Genomic DNA, 18,005 nt, shown 5'->3' on the forward strand with positions numbered 1-18,005 from the left:
GGTATCGGCAGATATCCAAATTTATGATATCGGTATCGGTATCGGACATAAAAAAGTGGTATCGTGCCATCTCTACTATCAGTAACATCATAGCACCCACCCAGCTGTATAGAAACCCCGTCATGCTAGCTAGCACGCAGTAAGAAAAAGTCAGCATAACGAAAATAAACTACACCTAAACTTGGTTTATATCTGACCCAGATAGACTGCAGGTCATAACTTCTTATCTTAAGTTCAGTTCACCTGACACTCGGACCGGCAGCCGCCTCAGGTCTCTCCTCTTGCTTCTTTTTTTTTTTTTTTTTTTTTTTTTTGCCTGTCCCGTTTGGCTCTTTTGCCATTAGAATTATTGTCTAAAGGCGAAGAAAGATGCCCAACGGATTTACTTTACCAAATGGACCATCTCAGCCTTGCCATAATGGTCTATTTGAGTCACCTTTTATTGTTCATTTTATTTTATTTTCACTTGCTAAATATGGGACAGACTTGACTGGGGAAAAGAAAGGGGAGAAAGAAAGAGGGAAAGAAAAACAGTGGGGAAGAGGGACGGGGATAAACAGAGGGGCAACTGTGCCACTCTCCCAGAAAGAGCTGAGGAGAGCCCCAGATGAGGGGTCACTCAGCAGCCGCGGAGCAGAAGCCGGGGGGTTGCAGTGACGTGCCCGTGAGCTCCGCCAGCAGCCAGCTGTGCCAGAGTGACCGAGCCCCAGGCCGAGAGGCCGACGGCACCCGATCCCCGATGTGGCCCGAGCGAGCCCCAGGCTTGACAAGCAGCCACCAGGAGTGAGCCGGTGTGTACCTGGACGCCCATCCCCGGACACAAAGAACCACCAATGCACCGATGTCTGAGGGTGTCTGCCACTGGCAGGGGAAGTGGTGGGAGGAGATAGGCCTCCATACCTTGGAGGGCCTGAGATGTCCCTATGGCGTCTGATACCCGACCTGACATATAGACACAGACAAACAGGCACACACAGATACAAACATCCATTCCCACCCTCATGCTCTCATATGCAATTACTCAACACTCACCCAACGTGGAGACAGACATAAATAGACACTGTACACACAATCACACTCCCCAAGCGTACTCTAAGCCCCAGGTCTAGGTACCCTTGCCCCTGGAGGGGGAAACTGCACCCAGACCCAGGTAGTGTTACCCTTTTCCCTGGGGTGGAGAGAAGCAGACTGCCCTGACTCAGCAGCAGCAGGGAGGCCCCACATTCCAGACCCCAATCAGATGGCCAGTTCCTCCTCCTAGCCCCCCCGCTCCAACAGGCAGCAGAGAACGGGGGTGTGTGAAGACTCCAAACCTCCACTCTGGCTGTCTCTCCTCTTGCTAATGTTACTGAATTTGTGGAAGCTACGCCATAGCCACCACCAAACAACAGAGTTATTTTTACACACTGGCCAGCATCTTGCCAATCCACCACCTTTCATTGTTTATACCGTTACAAAAAAAAAAAAAAAAAAAAAAAAATCATCGGCCCACCGAGTATGCCTGGTATGCTTTACCTGATGGCATGGCATTCAAGGCAAACAGAGCTTCTTCTCTTGTAATAGGAGCATTAAGTAATATATTTTGGGCATCTGTTATCTTAGAGAGCTTCAACCTAGAAAAGAAATCCTTCATGAGGCTGGAAGCGTCACCAGGCTACTCAGATTTATATAAATTAGAGTAAAATGATCCAAACTCCTCATTGATAGTCCTTGTATCAAATAATTTAGCTCCCTCTTTATTGGTAACAGAAACAATGGCAAGAGAATCGGCCCTTCTTACAAGGTTGACAAGATATCTACCCAGCTTGTCGCCAAATTCGTACATCCTCTGCTTAGCAAATTTAAGCATATACTCAGAATTCTGAATCATAAAAGTATTTAGAGCTGTGCGAGTGGCAGCAAGGTCTTTAAGTAAATGTGGCGTAGGAGATGCAATATGACATTTCTCCAGTTCGGTCAGCTTGGTTTTAAGGGCTAGATACTGCTCATTCCTTTGCTGCTTGCTAAAGGCCACAAAGGAGATGATCAGACCCTGGGAAAAGGCTTTACACGTTTCCCAGAGGATAGAGGGGTTGTCTTAGGATAGGGAGTTGAGTGAATAGAAGATCCTGAATTCTGAATTAAAATGCAAAATAAATTTCATCTCTCTAAGCAGGGATGAGCGAAATCTCCAGCATCCAGACAAAACCCTGACATCTGGCAGGGAGTAAAACAAATACAGGGGAGCGTGGTCTGATAAAATAATGTTACCAATCTCACATGAGAGAGACTGGGAAATTTTGGAAACAGGGATGAACAAATAGTCAATTCTGGCATAACTTTTATGGGGCGGGGAGAAAAATGTAAATCTTAAATCTTAAGTCGGTAGGGTGTCACTGCCTCCAAGCATCACAGAAACCAAAGACAGAGCATAACGAAGTGAGCATTCTGGCCTGGCTTGAGGGAGGGGAGCTACTAGGCTCAATGTGACCATTAAAGTCCCCGCCCACAAAGCAGTCTGCAGATGCAAGATCGGTAAATGTGGCAAAAACAGAGGCAAGAAAGCTAGGGGAGTAGCCAGGTGCACAGTACAGATAGGGCTTTGGAGTTGACGTAACGCCGCAGTGCATTGTGGGATTGCGGCACCATCTTAGAAAGCCATGAATCAAAACAAACACACTGTGTTGGAAGGACGACTGCCAGAACCATACTTAAAATCAGCTCAAAAGTCAAAGGACTGTATCGAGACCGATTGCGCCCGGACGCCAAGAGACGGTACTTGGAAAAAATAGCATGCATTGGTAATGTGGACCCTCATGAAAAACGGCAGTGGAGTACAAACCCTGAAGACCCACTGCCATTGTCCTACCCTGATACCTTCTCGTACCTTGTCTGTGGAGTCAGCGCATACATGGCGAATCATTTTTGGAATTATAAATCCCTGGAGGCGCACATCTAATTCACAAACGGTTGGGTACAAGATTTGGCCATTTTTAAGCCTCCACGTTGTGAGTACGTTGACCATATGACTAGGGATGAGTACCGGCATCCGGATACCGGTACCCACATAAACCTGACGTAAACGGTAGTAACCAGACCGAAAAGCAGTGCACATTTCGGTGCTTTATTTCGGTGCTTTTTTTTACTGAGATGTCATACACTTTGGATTCTAGCCAATCATTTTACCTTTGCAAACGTAGTAGGTGGGCCGAGGTACGTACGTTCTTTCAGAGCAGAGCTACAGATTAAAAATGCCCAAGGCGAAGCGTTCAAAAGTCTGGCTATACTTCACAGCAAAAGATGCAAACTCAGCAGCCTGCAACAAGTGCTTTAAGCTGATACTGTGCAAAGGAGGTAACTCCTCGAATCTGATGAAATACCTGGTGATGCATAGCGTTTTTTTGAAAGCCGAGAAATGCACCGTATTTGATAGCTTGCAGCGAGACCTCACGCCGTGCACATCTACTGCGGGTGTGGTGCCTGTTATCGGACCCGGAGTTAGCAACATCCCCCCAAGAACCCGAAGAGGAGAGTCCTGGCCCCTAGCCCTGCCAGTGTAGCAGAAATGATGACTGATGATGATGGCAGCAGCAGCTGTTCTTCTCTGCATGAGTAGCTTACTGTTGTTCGTGTGTAATTTACGTTGAGTAGCTAGGCTAACCACGTTATTAAATTAATGCACGTAAGGTGAACTAGCAAACACCGTCGTAGTTACATGCAGCTGTCTTCTTGTTTGATGGCAGATACTCCCTTCACCCTGGCCAAAATGGCTAAAATGACCAAAGAAAAAGTGGGAAACAGCTAAACATGAGAGGTTTTTGGACAAAGCACTGCTTCCAGCCAAGAGTGATACCATATATGCCCTATAGCTGCAGAAAAGGCTAACATTGTTATCTTTTTACAAAAAAACAGCTAAACATGAGAGGTTTTTGGACAAAGTGTGTGTTCTTCATTCTTTAAGCACCGGTTCGAGCACCGGTTCGAGCACCGGCGCCGTTTCAAAAGTACCGGTTTGGTACTGGTATCGGATAAAACCTAAACGATACCCATCCCTACATATGACCAAGATACAGCTAGAGGTTGCACATAAGATTGACTTCTTCTCAGCAACTGCCCCAAAAAATATCTCTTGATGAAAACATAAACACACTGTCTGCAGTGAAAGGCAAAAGGAGCCGTCCGCAAAAAAGGCAAATTCCGCTTGCTACTCTGGAGGAGTTGTCACCGATAAGCTACTCCATAAACAGAACATAGTTCTGCTGCATTACACATTAGGATGTTTGTTCTAATTTTCTATGACCTCAGTGCATTGAAAATAAAACTAAAAGCCTATAAAGAGCAATATGAATTTCTTTAGAACTTACCGGAATGAAAATGTTGGGAACACACCAACAAAAAATGATGGCAGAGAACTCGATATCAGCTCGTCTCACCGCTGCTATCCAAGCCTGACGTCTTCGTATGGTAACATCAGATACATGAGATCCCTCACGTTGCTTCCAGGAGGGGAAATGATAAAAAGAGAGCCCATTTTCCAGCTTATTCCCTTCCCGATCGTGCAATCTAAAATTGCAACTGACAACACAGCAAGTACGAGCCATAGCTGATGTTTCTGTGTGCTTTCGTTCCTGTAGCCCTTTGTTTGGCCTACTAAGATGGCGGCTCGACCAAAAATCGTGGCCACGCCTCCTCTTGTGACATCACTCTCCAAAGCCCTATTCATAAATGTCACTTTTTTTCCCAGAAGTGTACCCTTAACTATTATATAGCGACCATGGTCATCTTTGACACAGTTGAGAGAGTGGAATGCAAGCTTTTTGCTAACCAGGACCGCTGCTAAAAGAGGAATAGGAAGTTGCAAACACCTGTCCAACCCAGCCCCTCTTTAGTTTGATGTTGTCCTTATCATCTAAATGAGTCTCCTGGATAAATGCCAAAGAAACTTCCTCCCTTTCCAAAAATGGAAGCACAACTAGTGTTCTGGTACAGCGGTCCCCAACCCCCGGGCCTCGGACCGGTACCGGTCCGTGAGCCGTTTGGTACCGGGCCGCGAGAGTTGAGGCTCAGGTGTGAAATGTATGGTTTTCAGGGTTTTTATCGGTTTTCAGCGTTATTTTATTATCGTTTTTATCGTTAACTCGGTTTTCCTGGGTCTTTTCACGTGTGTTATGAATAAATCTTCTTTTTTTCGGTACCGGTACTAGTTTTATTTTGTTGTATTTATCCGCGACACCTTAAAGGCCGGTCCGCGAAAATATTGTCGGCCATAAACCGGTCCGTGGCGCAAAAAAGGTTGGGGACCGCTGTTCTGGTAGGTTTCTGCAGACCCCGAATGTTCCACAAACATATCTTAATATTACCAGAAACTGAAGTACTAATCATGTACCCCACCCACAAATATAAAATGAATATTCAAGCAACCTTCAGCTCCCCACATGTAAATGACAAAATCAAACAGGCAACAAAGGAAAAAAAGAAAAGGAATCGTGCCTACAATAGCAGAGTATGAGAAAAAAGAGCATGTAAAACCTGAGCTGTGAACACAAAATAGAACAACAAGAAAGAAAGAATAATACGGTTGAGGATCTTTCCCCAGTTAAATGGGGACCAAGCAAACAACTAACCCTGAAGCCCACAACAGAGAGCAAACTAGTCAAAACAAAACCACGCATATGAAAAAAATGAAAACTTAGGCTCATCATGCTGGAGCTAGAATTCCAAGTGAAGAGCACCTATTTATAGACCGAGCAGCTTGGGCGCTCGGCCAGTTCGGCATGCAGGGAACAGTCAGAACCATACCAGAGTCCAGATGCAGTCAGCAGAAATGAACTAACAGGTGGAAGAAGCCTGCCCAGGGGTGGAAAATCTCCTCCTTGAGCCGTTGTGTGTCACCTAGAGTGTTGCCAGAAAGAACATGGCATACTGTATCCCCCAATCCCTTAGAAGCAGCTTCCCTGCGTCATAGGCCTTTCGCTTCTTCAGCACCGCCGTGGAGAAGTCGTTGTAGAATGACAAGGTTGAGCTGTTAAGCTTCTTCAGAGCTGAGTCAGCACGCTTCCATGTTTCTGCTTATCTCTAAAGAGTGAAAATAAAAGAGCAGTGCGCAGGGAGGCTTGATAGGGTCTGGTTTCAGACCGAGTGCACAACGAGCCCTCTCCAACTTTATACGCCCAGCCTCGGTGGTCATCCTGAGAACGCAAGGTAGGCAAGTCTCAAAAAAGTCCACCTGCTGAGCAAATTTAGTGTCCTCCAGTAGGCCAACAAGCCGGACATTCAGTCATCTGCTGTAATTTTCCGCTGCATTTTCCATAAGAACGCTGACTTGATTTTCCAGCTCGGTAATTCGGGGCTCCTGAGCAGTAGCAGCGTTCTCCACAGTTAGCACCCTAGCTTCCGCTTCGTCCAAACTTTTGTGTGCTGACTGGAGTTCCACCACGAGCTTAGAAACAGCCTCGGTCAGAGGACTAAGTTTCTCGCCAGTTACTTTAACAACATTAGCAGTCATCAAGCATTGGCGAGGGCCGGGTCCAATTTGGCAGTAGGGTTGGAGTCGGAGCGGGTGCCATCTTGAGGGGCTTCGCCCGGTTCAAATGGAGTGTCTTTTATTTCTCTGTTCAGTCGCTGCTTACCCATATTGTCAAAAGACTGTGGCCAAAGGTCTTTCAGGGACAGCCCGCAATGTACATACCAGAATAGAAACAGGAAGCCTTATAAAACATGGAGTATAAGGGAATTAAAGCCGAGTGGAACGGAGCTCCGAAAGAACAGTGCTTTCATTCTGCTGCCATCATGTGACCCCTTTAGTTTTTTCTTAATGTGGCCCTAAGGTGATAGGCATTGATGTGCCAAATAGTTCATTTTTAAAAATGCAAAAGTTCTACTAGTGTCTATAATTTGTGATGTGTTACAAAAAAGTATTTTACTTAATAGTCACAACTTCCTAATTCATTCATTTCTTAGAACCAGCAACAATAAACTACAAATTAACTGGGGTCATCAGATCAAAGGCTAAACAACTTTATCCTTCCAAAACTAGACCAACTGAATCTTTACACAAGTAAATTTAACAATTTTGCTACTTTCTTCCAGAATGACATTTGTAATATTAGAGATAATCTCTTAGTCTCTTATACTAACAGCTGGACTGGCCATTGGGCATACCGGGCATGTGCCCGGTGGGCTGCTCGTGATTTTTCGTTTTTATGGGCCATTGAGGTTTTATTTTATTTATTTATTTTTTTTAACGGTATAAATGAATGGTGGTGGATTGGCCAGTTGGTCATGATCGACTCTGGGCTGTACCAATTGCAGCCGAGGAGGTCGAACTTTAAAGTTGAGGTGAAAAGGAACGCGATTTGTCCCGTACTACTTCAGCTAGAAAGTTGCTAATTCAATCATGAAACTGATCAATGATCAGCTGATCGGCTTTTCTCTCTGCGCCAGAAAGAGGAAACCAGCGGAGATCACGCGAAACAACAGCTGCACGTTTAAGTTTGATCAGCTGTTGTTAGAATCTATTTAATATTACTTTCTAGTATCAGCTGATGTTTGCTGGAGCCACAGCCGTAAAAGCTGCTGGTCATGATATCGGTTTGGCTATGTGGTGAGAGGGAAATATGAAGATGAAACCAGGAGATGTCCTTACTGAATCATCAGAGCTGAACAGGTGACGGAGAAACAGGTTTACCTTTTAGGTGACATGAATGAGTTGAAGGGAAGTTATGGACTGTTTCTGAGAGACAAATAACACCAGGATCCTTTTCTACGTAGCTGACAGCTACGTGTGCAGGGGCGGGTCTAGCAAAGTTTTGCCAGGGGGCCAGGTAGGGCATTAACAGGGAAAGGGGGGTACAAAGAAATACTTTCTTATTTTCATTTAAAATGTCTCGCTTTTAATAAATAATTATCTGAATCTTACAACCAAAGTTTTCATCTGATGTAAAATGTATAGAAATCTATTATTGTATTTAGTAAATATTAAGTCTAGTATATACCCTAGTAAGTTATAGTATTCTTTCCTTTGGGAAGGTACCATCTGTGCAGTCTGCAATTCTGTTGAAGAAAGATGTTGAATCTATTTAATTACTGGAGAAAAATAATAGATCTGTGCATTTGTTTTACACGTGCATTAAATAAAAATCGGTTGTGTCAATTAAGCATCTTGAGGCAGATGGCGGGGGAGTGGTTTTATAATTTTGCTAAGTGCTGTTTAGAATACCAGAATAGGGAGGATGGTGTAGGTTTAAGTATAATATAAAGCCTTTATGGCTTTTCCTATAATACCATGGTGGGCCGGTCACTAGTCAAAATGCCCGGGCTGATTTTTTGTCCCAGTCCAGCCCTGCTTATACTAATTTATCTGGCACCATCCAATATTTGAAACACCCAGGAAGCAGATATGTTCTGTTCTGAGGAACAAGAACAGATACTGGGTTTGGCTGAACACTAGCTATCCTCACCTGAGGAGCAGATAAGGGTGCAGGGTCGAACTGGATTCTGGCTGCCCGAGTAGGTAAGGGTGCGGATGTAGGCTGTGTCCTAGCTGGCATAACCAACATGGGTACCAGGGCAGACCAGACATCAGCCACTCCAACCTGAGGAGTTGGTACGGGTGCAGGAGTGACCTGGTTCACAGCCGCCTTCACCCTGGGAGCTGGGATAGGCACCTGTAATGGCTGGGCACCTGCTGCCCCCACTCAAAGAGCAGGTAAAGGGTGCAGGGACTAGCAGAGCCTAAGCTGGCCTGGGAACCGGAGCAGGGACCAACCAGGCCCCAGCCCCTCTCACCCGGGGAACTGATACGGTTGCAGGGGAAGGCTGGACTACAGGCGCCCTGGGAACAGGAACAAGGAGAGGCAAAGGTGGAGGTTAAGAAAAAACAGAGTCAGCAAAACTATTTGTTAAACTTTTCCCACCTCTGCAGGCAGTCTTTGAATTACCAATCCTAGGAATTGTACCTCCAAGCTTGGAAGGAAAATAGTGAAAACAGTTTTTAAAGTCCATAGAGCCAGAATTAGCTGTCACAGAATAAACAGTCTGAGATTTTGTAGGCTCAGAGGGAGTTTGAGGAAACAAGTCATTTTCACTCACCAGTTGCTCAGCGAGGGAAGACTGGTGGCGGGAGCACTGCTTTCTTTAGGAGGAGGAATACAACTGGGCCTCCAGCATGCAGGATGGCAGCACAGAGGCTGAGGAGTGAGTGTCCAGAGACAAACAAAGATATCCCACTTGCAGGTTAGGAGGTACGATGCAGGCGGGTCAGTAGGGGGAGCAGCACGGCATCTCTGGGGAACCCCCCAGAACTAAACGAGTATAGCGAAAAATGCTCTCATGGTCAGGGGTGAGCCATGGCTTCCACCTAAGGTCTTCCTCCAGCTAAGAGAGCGCTACCTGTCACCACTTATACAGGTCTATGTCTGCTGGATCCATTGTGTGGTCGGTTTGTTCTGTCACAATTTGCAAGGGAAGATCGTGTGGAGAGAGTGAAGTGGACCCAACCACAGACAAACAGTTAGAAAGATGGTGGCTGTACAACTATAATACAAAGTAACAATGAATGGAGAACTGAAAACACTAATAAAACCTAAACTGGGAGAAGCTAAACTAAAGAACATGAGCAACATAGAAAACATTACAAAAACCTGACAACTGGGAACGAGGAGCCTGAGACACGAAACACCAAGGAGGACAGAGGAACACAGAGGAAATGCAGGGGGTGATGAACAGGGAAGACATGAAGAAGAAGTGCAGAGGTTGAGACGCAGACAAACTGACAAGGAACAGAGAAAAACACACACTATATATGCACACAGGGAATCGAGGAAATGGCAAACAGGCAGGGAACACAGCTGAAAATAATCAGACATGACAAGACAAAGGGGAAGCAAAACTCAAAACACTGAGCCCCAGACACGAGACTATTAAAGTAAAACAGGAAATACATGAACGTTGAGACAAAGATGACATGAGGGAACACCAGGTAGACAAGTGAGACAGAGCAACACCTAAACAGTAGAAATCTTTAACAAATAACCAAAAAGTAACTAAAGCAAAGAATATAAATAATCAGAAACAAAAACACGGAGTCCCTAGACTCCGGACCATGACGAGATAGATGAGTAAATACAGATCTTCCTTATTGAACTTACTCATAAGCTTCATTAAATTAGAAACAGCTCTTGTCAGACTTTCATTTTCCTTGCTTCACGAAAATGTGCTGAAGATCAACAGTGATTCAGAGAGTTTTAGTCTCAGTGCTGCTCAGTCTCACTTCTGCCTTGGACACTGTTCATCATGGTATCTTAATTCACATGCTTCAATATTCAGTTGTTTTACCAGGTCAAGCATTGATTAATTTTCATACTTAAAGGGTAGAAATTTCCATGTTTTAATCAGAAGTTTTAGGTTTGCACACAATAATCTTCAGTTGGGGGCTCTTAAAACGTCAGTACTTGTCCCATTACGCTTTAACCTTTGTATACACCTGTTTAGTACAATCACAAATAGTTATGTGAGTTGATACAAATTTTGTAATTCTGATTCCATTATTGATGTCACTTATCAATTCAGTTCCTTATCAATTCACATTGCCTTCTCATTGGTTCTGACTCTGTCATGTGTCAATATGTGTGACTGACGGAGAGCAGATGCAAATTGCAGACACGGTGAGAGGACTGAGCTCAGAACAGCTTTATTGCCGGAGTTCGGGGAAGAAAACACAAAAATATCAAAAACTCAGACTAAACAGGAGTCACTAACTTAGTGGTTACAAAACTGAATGAACAGAGCACACAAACAGGGAGAGAATGAGGACAATGTGAGAGAGATCAGAGGGAGACTCAGACAATAAATACACAGGAGGGGATCATGACTGAGAAGATTCTAATTGACGAGAACCAAAACTGAACATGATTCACACAAGACAAAGGACTATCAAAATAAGACAGGAAACGCATCAAACTCGGAGACTTGAGACACCCAAAGTTGACACAGAGAAGAGAGCACAGAGACATGACTGAAAGAGGACACAAGATTCACCTGAAACAACTAACAGCACAGAGGGACAGGGAGACATGAAAGGGACCACAGATGAAGATAACCAAATATTATCAACTGAGAAGATGGAGCAAACACAAACAGACCAAAGGTAGCACATACAGAGACAACAGCCGACTACTCAGAGAGACAAGACAAGGAGCAGGTAACACAAGAGGGAAACTAACAATGAAATGAACCAGGGGCTAATATAAAGTAGAATAGAAATAATACAACTCAAAAGCAGAAAGAATGACATTAGAATAGGGGGACTAGTATTAGAACTAGAATCTAAATTCTTTCACAAGTCCAGAAATAAACTCATAACTACAAAATGTCAAAATACATGGCTAAAACCTGGGATCCTAACAGGATCTGCTTTCAGAGTCACCAGCATCTCAAAGACATTACATTTGCCAAAATTAATGTTTGTGCATATTGGAGGCATTTCCCCTCTTTGTTGTGATCAATTTTGGGGTCATTAGATTACAAAGTAATGTCTGACATATTACAGATAACACTTTTTCTCTAAAGTAAGGCAGTACCTTACAGTACTTTCATGTTTCTCTGTAAAATGACCTGAAACCCATTGTCTTATTACCATTAATTAATATAACCTATAGGTCCACAGTCCCACAAACGAACACAAATTCCTAATGAGGTCACGACCTTCCTCTAGTATTTATGTATGAACACACAGTTGACAGCACAAAGCAAATATGAAAACCTGCAAAAAGAGACTTTCAAGCGATCACCACGGTTTCTACTTTAGAAACATGAACAGGTAGATGCAGAGGCTGCAGCCTGACTGCTTATCAATTTGTTACCTGTTGAAGTTCAGGGTCTGGCTGCTGGCCTGAGGTCGACATTCACTCAGCTAACATCACTCTGGGTACTTGGCTGGCTTAGCATCAGCATGTTGTCTGTGTAGGTCATTTTAAAGAGCTGAAGTTGTGTTGGCTGCATAATGCAGTTGTTTCTGTCTCTGATGCACTTTACACTTTACCATCAAGCTCAACAGATGAGTGAAATCGCGAGGCAAGCAGACTAACAATTGCAAGGAATTGAAATACCGGGAACCTTTCTTGATTCCCTTCCCTAACCACTTCATTGGCTCCTACTTCAATTTACCTTTAAGATAATTCTTTTGCATCATAAAACACTAAATGGTTTTTTATCCTCCAGTATAACTGCTTCCCAAGTCTCTCAAACGACCTCACATCAAATCAGGTGCAGCTTTTTTAAGTCTTGCCAAGATTAGATTAGAAGTATGCTAAGGGGGGATTTCTGTTAGTGTAGCTCTGTGTTAATATTCAAAACAGACTCAAAGTCCTTTTAATTCTTGCACAGTTAATAACTGTGTGTGTTTTTGTGTTAATATATTAAGGTCTATTTTTTGTCTTTGTAAAGTTTTATTTTGTTGATTTTATTGCCTGTAGACTGCATGTGGTAGCACATTAGATCACCATACAACCACTTATTTGGTCTTATTTAGTCCTACGTACATACGATACGATGTATAAATCATAGCAATTCTCCTATATTACTCTACTTTGTACCGGGGGACAGGATCCTTGGGGTAGACCAGGGGTGGGCAATTCCAGGCCTCGTGGGCCGGTGTCCTGCAGGTTTAAGGCTACGTTCACACTGCAGGTCTTAATGCTCAATTCCGATTTTTTGATCAAATCCGATTTTTTTTTGTCTGCTTGTTCACACTACAAATAAAATGCGACAGCAAACGTGCTCTAGTGTGAACGATCAAAGCGGCACGCATGCGCAAAATATGATGTCACACACACCTCGCTCTGTTTAGACCCAGAGCAAACAGTATTGTTTGACTGATGGCCCTTAATATAAAGACTTCGGACTTTACGTTTCCCAATTTTTGCTTTAAGTTATTTTGTTATTTACATAATAATGTAGATAACCTAATAATTATCCTTAATGCTGTTTTAGAGAGGCGGTGCTTCAAAGGATAGTTGCAGATTTCTGTCAGAATCTGCAGATTATACAGTACAAATAAAATGTTCACGTTGTGTTCCCAACAGTTTCACTGACATCTACGCTGGATGGCCAGGAAGCGTTCGCGATGTCTTCTCGGGCGCTTCTCCGGCGCTGATAATTGGCGTCTGTCTTGTGTCAGTGACGTAAAAGACGGATTTAATGCGACATGACCGTTCAAACAGCAGTCGCTTTCTAAAACATCGGATATGTATCGGATTCAGTACCACATACGAAAGTGACCCAGATCGGATTTGAAAATATCGGATTTGTGCCGTTCACACTGTTATACCATGATCGGATATGGGTCGCATAGGGTCAAAAAAATTGGATTTGATGTGCTTTCGCCTGCAGTGTGAACATAGGCCGTTTATCAATGCCCAAGTACGCGAGTACGTACTCGCGTGCTCGGTGAGTACGTACCCGCCGAGAACGCACGGGAGTACGTACCTGCCGAGAACGCGAGCACGGACTCGTCGGCCGTTTCTCAATTCTCAAAATGCACGCGAGCACGGACTCGTGATTTGTACCAGCGTGCGTGATGATGTCACAGGTCCGGAGTTTTACTGCCGTCCCCTCTTAATTTAACTGTGAGTAACATGTTATGAAGCTTAACTTTAATCACAGCCAAACCGGTTTAGTCAGGAACAAATAACACACTGAAATAAACCAAACATTAACATTTAGAAGTGATCTAAGTAACTTATATATCATTTTTAACCTCAGTAGTGAAACCTCTATTAATAAAAATAGTGTACATGTACATACGTGTACATACCTTAATAAAAACAAGCAGGTGAGATGTTAGAACACTTTTATTTCTATTCTAGTGGACACTCAATACTATAGACAGCTGCTGGGGTTTCTTTAACCTGAGTAGTGAGAAGACCATGAGCGGGCGGGAGGGAGGGAGGGAGGGGGGGCGATGTGCCGGGAGTCCGCTGTTGAGTTTTGGACGAAATGCATTCTGGGATATATAGCTGTCACAAGTCTACACCGATGCATGCTCGATAAAATGGGCGGATCGAGAACACATCCGGGACTTTTTCGTTCTCGGTGTGATGCGTGCCAATTGGAACAGTACTTGGTCTCCGACTGATGACGTATCACGAGTACACGAGAACGCAAGTACGCACAAGTACGCATATTGATAAACGCCCATAGCCTTAGATCTCACCTTGGGTCAACACACCTGAATCACATGATTAGCTCGTTACCAGGCCTCTGGAGAACTTCAGGACATGTTGAGGAGCTAATTTAGCCATTTAAATCAGCTGTGTTGGTTCAAGGACACATCTGAAACCTGCAGGGACACCGGCCCTCGAGGCCTGGAGTTGCCCACCCCTGGGGTAGACCCTATTTTGCCGCTGCGTGTATTGGCGTTTAAAAGCCACAGAGATGAGGTGTTTAGAGAAAATGCATCTCAACTATTGCATTATTGTAGGGTCTACTTTACAATATAAAGCTCCTTGAGGCGACTCTTGTTGTGATTTGGCGCTGTATAAATAAAATTGAATTGAATTGAACTGAACTGAATTGATTTGATTTGAATTGAATTGAATTGAACTGAATTGAATTGAACTGAATTTATTTGAATTGAATTGAACTGAATTGAACTGAATTGAACTGAACTGAATTGAACTGAATTGAATTGAATTGATTTGAATTAAATTGAATCTAATTGAATTGAATTGAACTGAATTGATTTGATTTGAATTGAATTGAATTGAATTGAACTGAACTGAATTGAATTGAATTGAATTGAATTGAATTGAATTGAATCATGCTCTCTTCCACAGTTAGGGTTTGAGGTCAACTGTGGCACTGACAACAAATGTGTTGATAACCTTAAAGTGGATTTCAACTTCACCAGGTGAGGCACAGGCACAAAACTTAAGCTTTGCTTGTGTGTCTTGTTTTCTTCAAATGTGTTATTTGCAAGTTATATTTACCCTTCACTTAACTTGTCCTTATACAACTATCATTAATATTTTTGAAACTGATGACATTCAGTTGTTTTTTTTTTGTGAGCTAACCAGCAAATATTAGGATGTAACTCAGTAAAAAGGGATGATTTTTTTTTAAACATTTAGCATCAGTATCTTAGCGCAGCCATTTTTACCTTACTGTTTGAGCAGAAAAATAACATGGTTTATCAAAGCTCAAAGTACATTATACTGTTTGATATACTGTGACATTAGTATGCCTTTAGTCTTGTGGCTGCTTTCCTTTATTCTCATCTGGCTTCATACTCCACAGATCCTCGGTGGTTAAAGTGGGCATTGAAGAGCTTTTGAATGTCACAGTCACAATGGAGAACAGAGGAGAAAACTCCTACAACAGTCGTGTTATTCTCACGTATCCAGCTGGACTCTCCTACAGGAAGTTCACGAGTCAGCAGGTAAGGAATCAGCATCGACTCTGTATCAGTTCATCACTGATCTGCTGCTGTTGAAATGCATCCAGCAATCATTTTGTTTTATAATAAAGGGAAGAATTGAGTGCAACTCCGTGGACAGTGAAGATGGTTCATCACGAGGAAGGACAGACTGCACTATTGACAAGCCAATTTTCAAGAGCAAAACTAAGGTTTGTTTTTTTAAAAACTGTATTTGTACAGAACATTGTTTATCTCTTCATTTTTTCTGACTTTCGCACAATGTAAAGACAAAGACAAGTCACTCATCTCTGTCATTCAATTAAGGCTTCCTTCATTGTCTCCTACGGGATTGACTCCAACAGTCAATTTCAGAGCGAGATCTTTGTCACTGCAAATGCCACCAGGTACTGTTCCTTTGGTACAGATACTCTTAAGTTATGCAACAGCACCACAGACGCAGAACAAATGTTTTTTTTTCTTTTCTCTTTCAGTGGAAACCAGGAGCATGCCACTACAAGTGAACTCTACAAACAGAAATCGATTGATGTAAAATACAGCATTTTTATGACATTTGAAAGGTATGTGCTGTTCTGTTTGTAACAAAAGAAATCACATACTAACAAATATTCTATTACATAATGTTTATTTAAACTTTAAAATATGTCTGTTTAGCTCCCTCAGCTACAACAATTTCACATTTGGGAAGAATGATTTGAAGAAACCAGTCCAACAGTCAGTTAAGGTAAAATATGACTTCTATTTTTTTTTAAGTTCATTGTATGAGTTAGACCTAACTCTAATGCTTGGTTGTCCTTTTCTTTATCCCTGTAGGTTACAAATGATATCAGAGCGCTTAATTTCACTGTAATGATCAGGGTTCCAGTGAAGCTTGGTGAAAAAGACATTTGGGTGGATTTGAGCAATCTACAGGTAATATATATTTCTGAAGATTTACTCCAAGAATGGTTAAGGATGGATGCATGTGTTAAATTAGGAGCAATGAAACTTCAGTATTTCACATGTATTTCAGATTTCAGACTGTCAAAGTGAAAATGATGAAGAACCAAGTGTCAGAGATTTTGTTCCAAAGATACAAAAGGATAAAGTGGTGGTAAATATGTATCTGCACTTTACCCTTTCAAATATAACCTGATTGTAGATTTAAACAAACAAAAAACACATTACATGGGATCACAGCTTGTGTTGCATGCTCTCTTCTTTAAACCACAGGACTGCTCTGTAGCCAGGTGCAGAGTTTTCAAGTGCAACATATTCCTGGAAAGACTGCAGAGTAAGACGTACAAAATCTCTGCCAACATTAGTTCACGATGGATACAGCAGGTAACTGGAGGGATTTTTGTTTTAAATGGTTGATTAATATATTTTTTTTACAACTGTTTCTGAGCATGTACTAGTAACTTGGTTAAATCTTTAAGCTTTACATTTTTTCTTAGATTGGACTTCAATCTGCTAAATTCCTCTTGACCAGCACAGCCAGTCTGGAGTACGACAAAACCCAGTACATCTACTTTTCAACAGGGTCTGACAACAGTCCTCCTGTTCGCAAGGTGAGAACATATTATTTTCTTTTGTTTGAGCTATTAAGAGCTTCTTTGGTATCAACATCCTGTCACTTCATCTCTCAGATTGAGGCAGAGGTAGAAGTTTACCCTGAGCCAGATTTTACCAAAGAGATCGTTGGAGGATGTCTGGGAGGGTTGGCTTTTCTGGCTTTACTCACAGCTGGCCTGTATAAGGTGAAAGACTCTTCTTACACTTTTTCAGTTAATCAGTTATAAAGGTTTTAGAGAACATATCCTGTTGAAAATAGTTTAAAGTGTATTATATTTACATATATACCTTGATTATTTTCATTCATTTTTAATGCATGATTGTTACATTTTATGTTGGGTTTTTTTTTTTTTTTTGCTCTCCTAGGCTGGATTCTTCAAGAGCAAATACAAACAGATGATAAATGAAAATGCTGCAGATGGTCCGAGTCCTGGCACTGATGCAGGCGCAACCATAGCAGAGTAACAAAGATCATATGTGTAGTTGTACATTTAACTTATATGAAATCTATAGACCCTCCGGATAGTTTTAGGAGTGAACATTGTACGTAGAAATGTTCATTCTACTACATTTGATTCATCAAACAAACACAGCTTGCTGTGTCTAAATTCAATAGATATAGTTTATAAAAAAAACACTTTGCTTGCTTTGAAAAAACTGAACTTCTGAAATGTGACTTGCTTTGTTGAGAAGGAAAGGACAGGATATGCAATTTTTAGCTTTGTGGTGTGACTTTGCATAAAAAATATTTTTCATATGTCAGTGTTTGTTATTTGCAATATGTAAAAGAATATTTTGTTTTTGTTTTCATATGACTAAGTTATAATTAGAAAGATAACAGCAGTTTAGAGTAACCATATACTCGTATCATAAGTTAGTAAAAAAAAATCATTATTATAAAACATAATGTCATCTTGTCTTTGATGCGTGGTCAATCATCCAGGTAAGGAAATACTTACAGGAAACACGGAGAGACGTAGACAACACATGTTTTACAACATGAAACACACAGAAAAGAAATACAAGTCATACTGACACA

General features: G+C 42.2%; 1 protein-coding gene across 1 annotated transcript in view; it reads left to right on the forward strand.

Moving 5' to 3' along the window:
- Window positions 1-17,728, forward strand: part of LOC116327637 (integrin alpha-M-like) — a 45,017-nt gene extending 27,289 nt beyond the window's left edge. The window contains exons 19-30 of the mRNA XM_039616596.1: window positions 14,814-14,887; window positions 15,274-15,415; window positions 15,505-15,603; window positions 15,719-15,798; window positions 15,886-15,972; window positions 16,067-16,136; window positions 16,226-16,324; window positions 16,425-16,505; window positions 16,625-16,735; window positions 16,849-16,962; window positions 17,041-17,151; window positions 17,333-17,728. Coding sequence (XP_039472530.1) covers window positions 14,814-14,887; window positions 15,274-15,415; window positions 15,505-15,603; window positions 15,719-15,798; window positions 15,886-15,972; window positions 16,067-16,136; window positions 16,226-16,324; window positions 16,425-16,505; window positions 16,625-16,735; window positions 16,849-16,962; window positions 17,041-17,151; window positions 17,333-17,431 — 1,167 coding nt within the window. The 3' untranslated portion in view covers window positions 17,432-17,728. The remainder of the gene's footprint in view (window positions 1-14,813; window positions 14,888-15,273; window positions 15,416-15,504; window positions 15,604-15,718; window positions 15,799-15,885; window positions 15,973-16,066; window positions 16,137-16,225; window positions 16,325-16,424; window positions 16,506-16,624; window positions 16,736-16,848; window positions 16,963-17,040; window positions 17,152-17,332) is intronic.
- The last annotated feature ends 277 nt before the right edge of the window (window positions 17,729-18,005 follow it).

The sequence above is a fragment of the Oreochromis aureus genome, linkage group 8 (assembly GCF_013358895.1).
Source record: "Oreochromis aureus strain Israel breed Guangdong linkage group 8, ZZ_aureus, whole genome shotgun sequence".
NCBI lineage: Eukaryota > Metazoa > Chordata > Actinopteri > Cichliformes > Cichlidae > Oreochromis > Oreochromis aureus.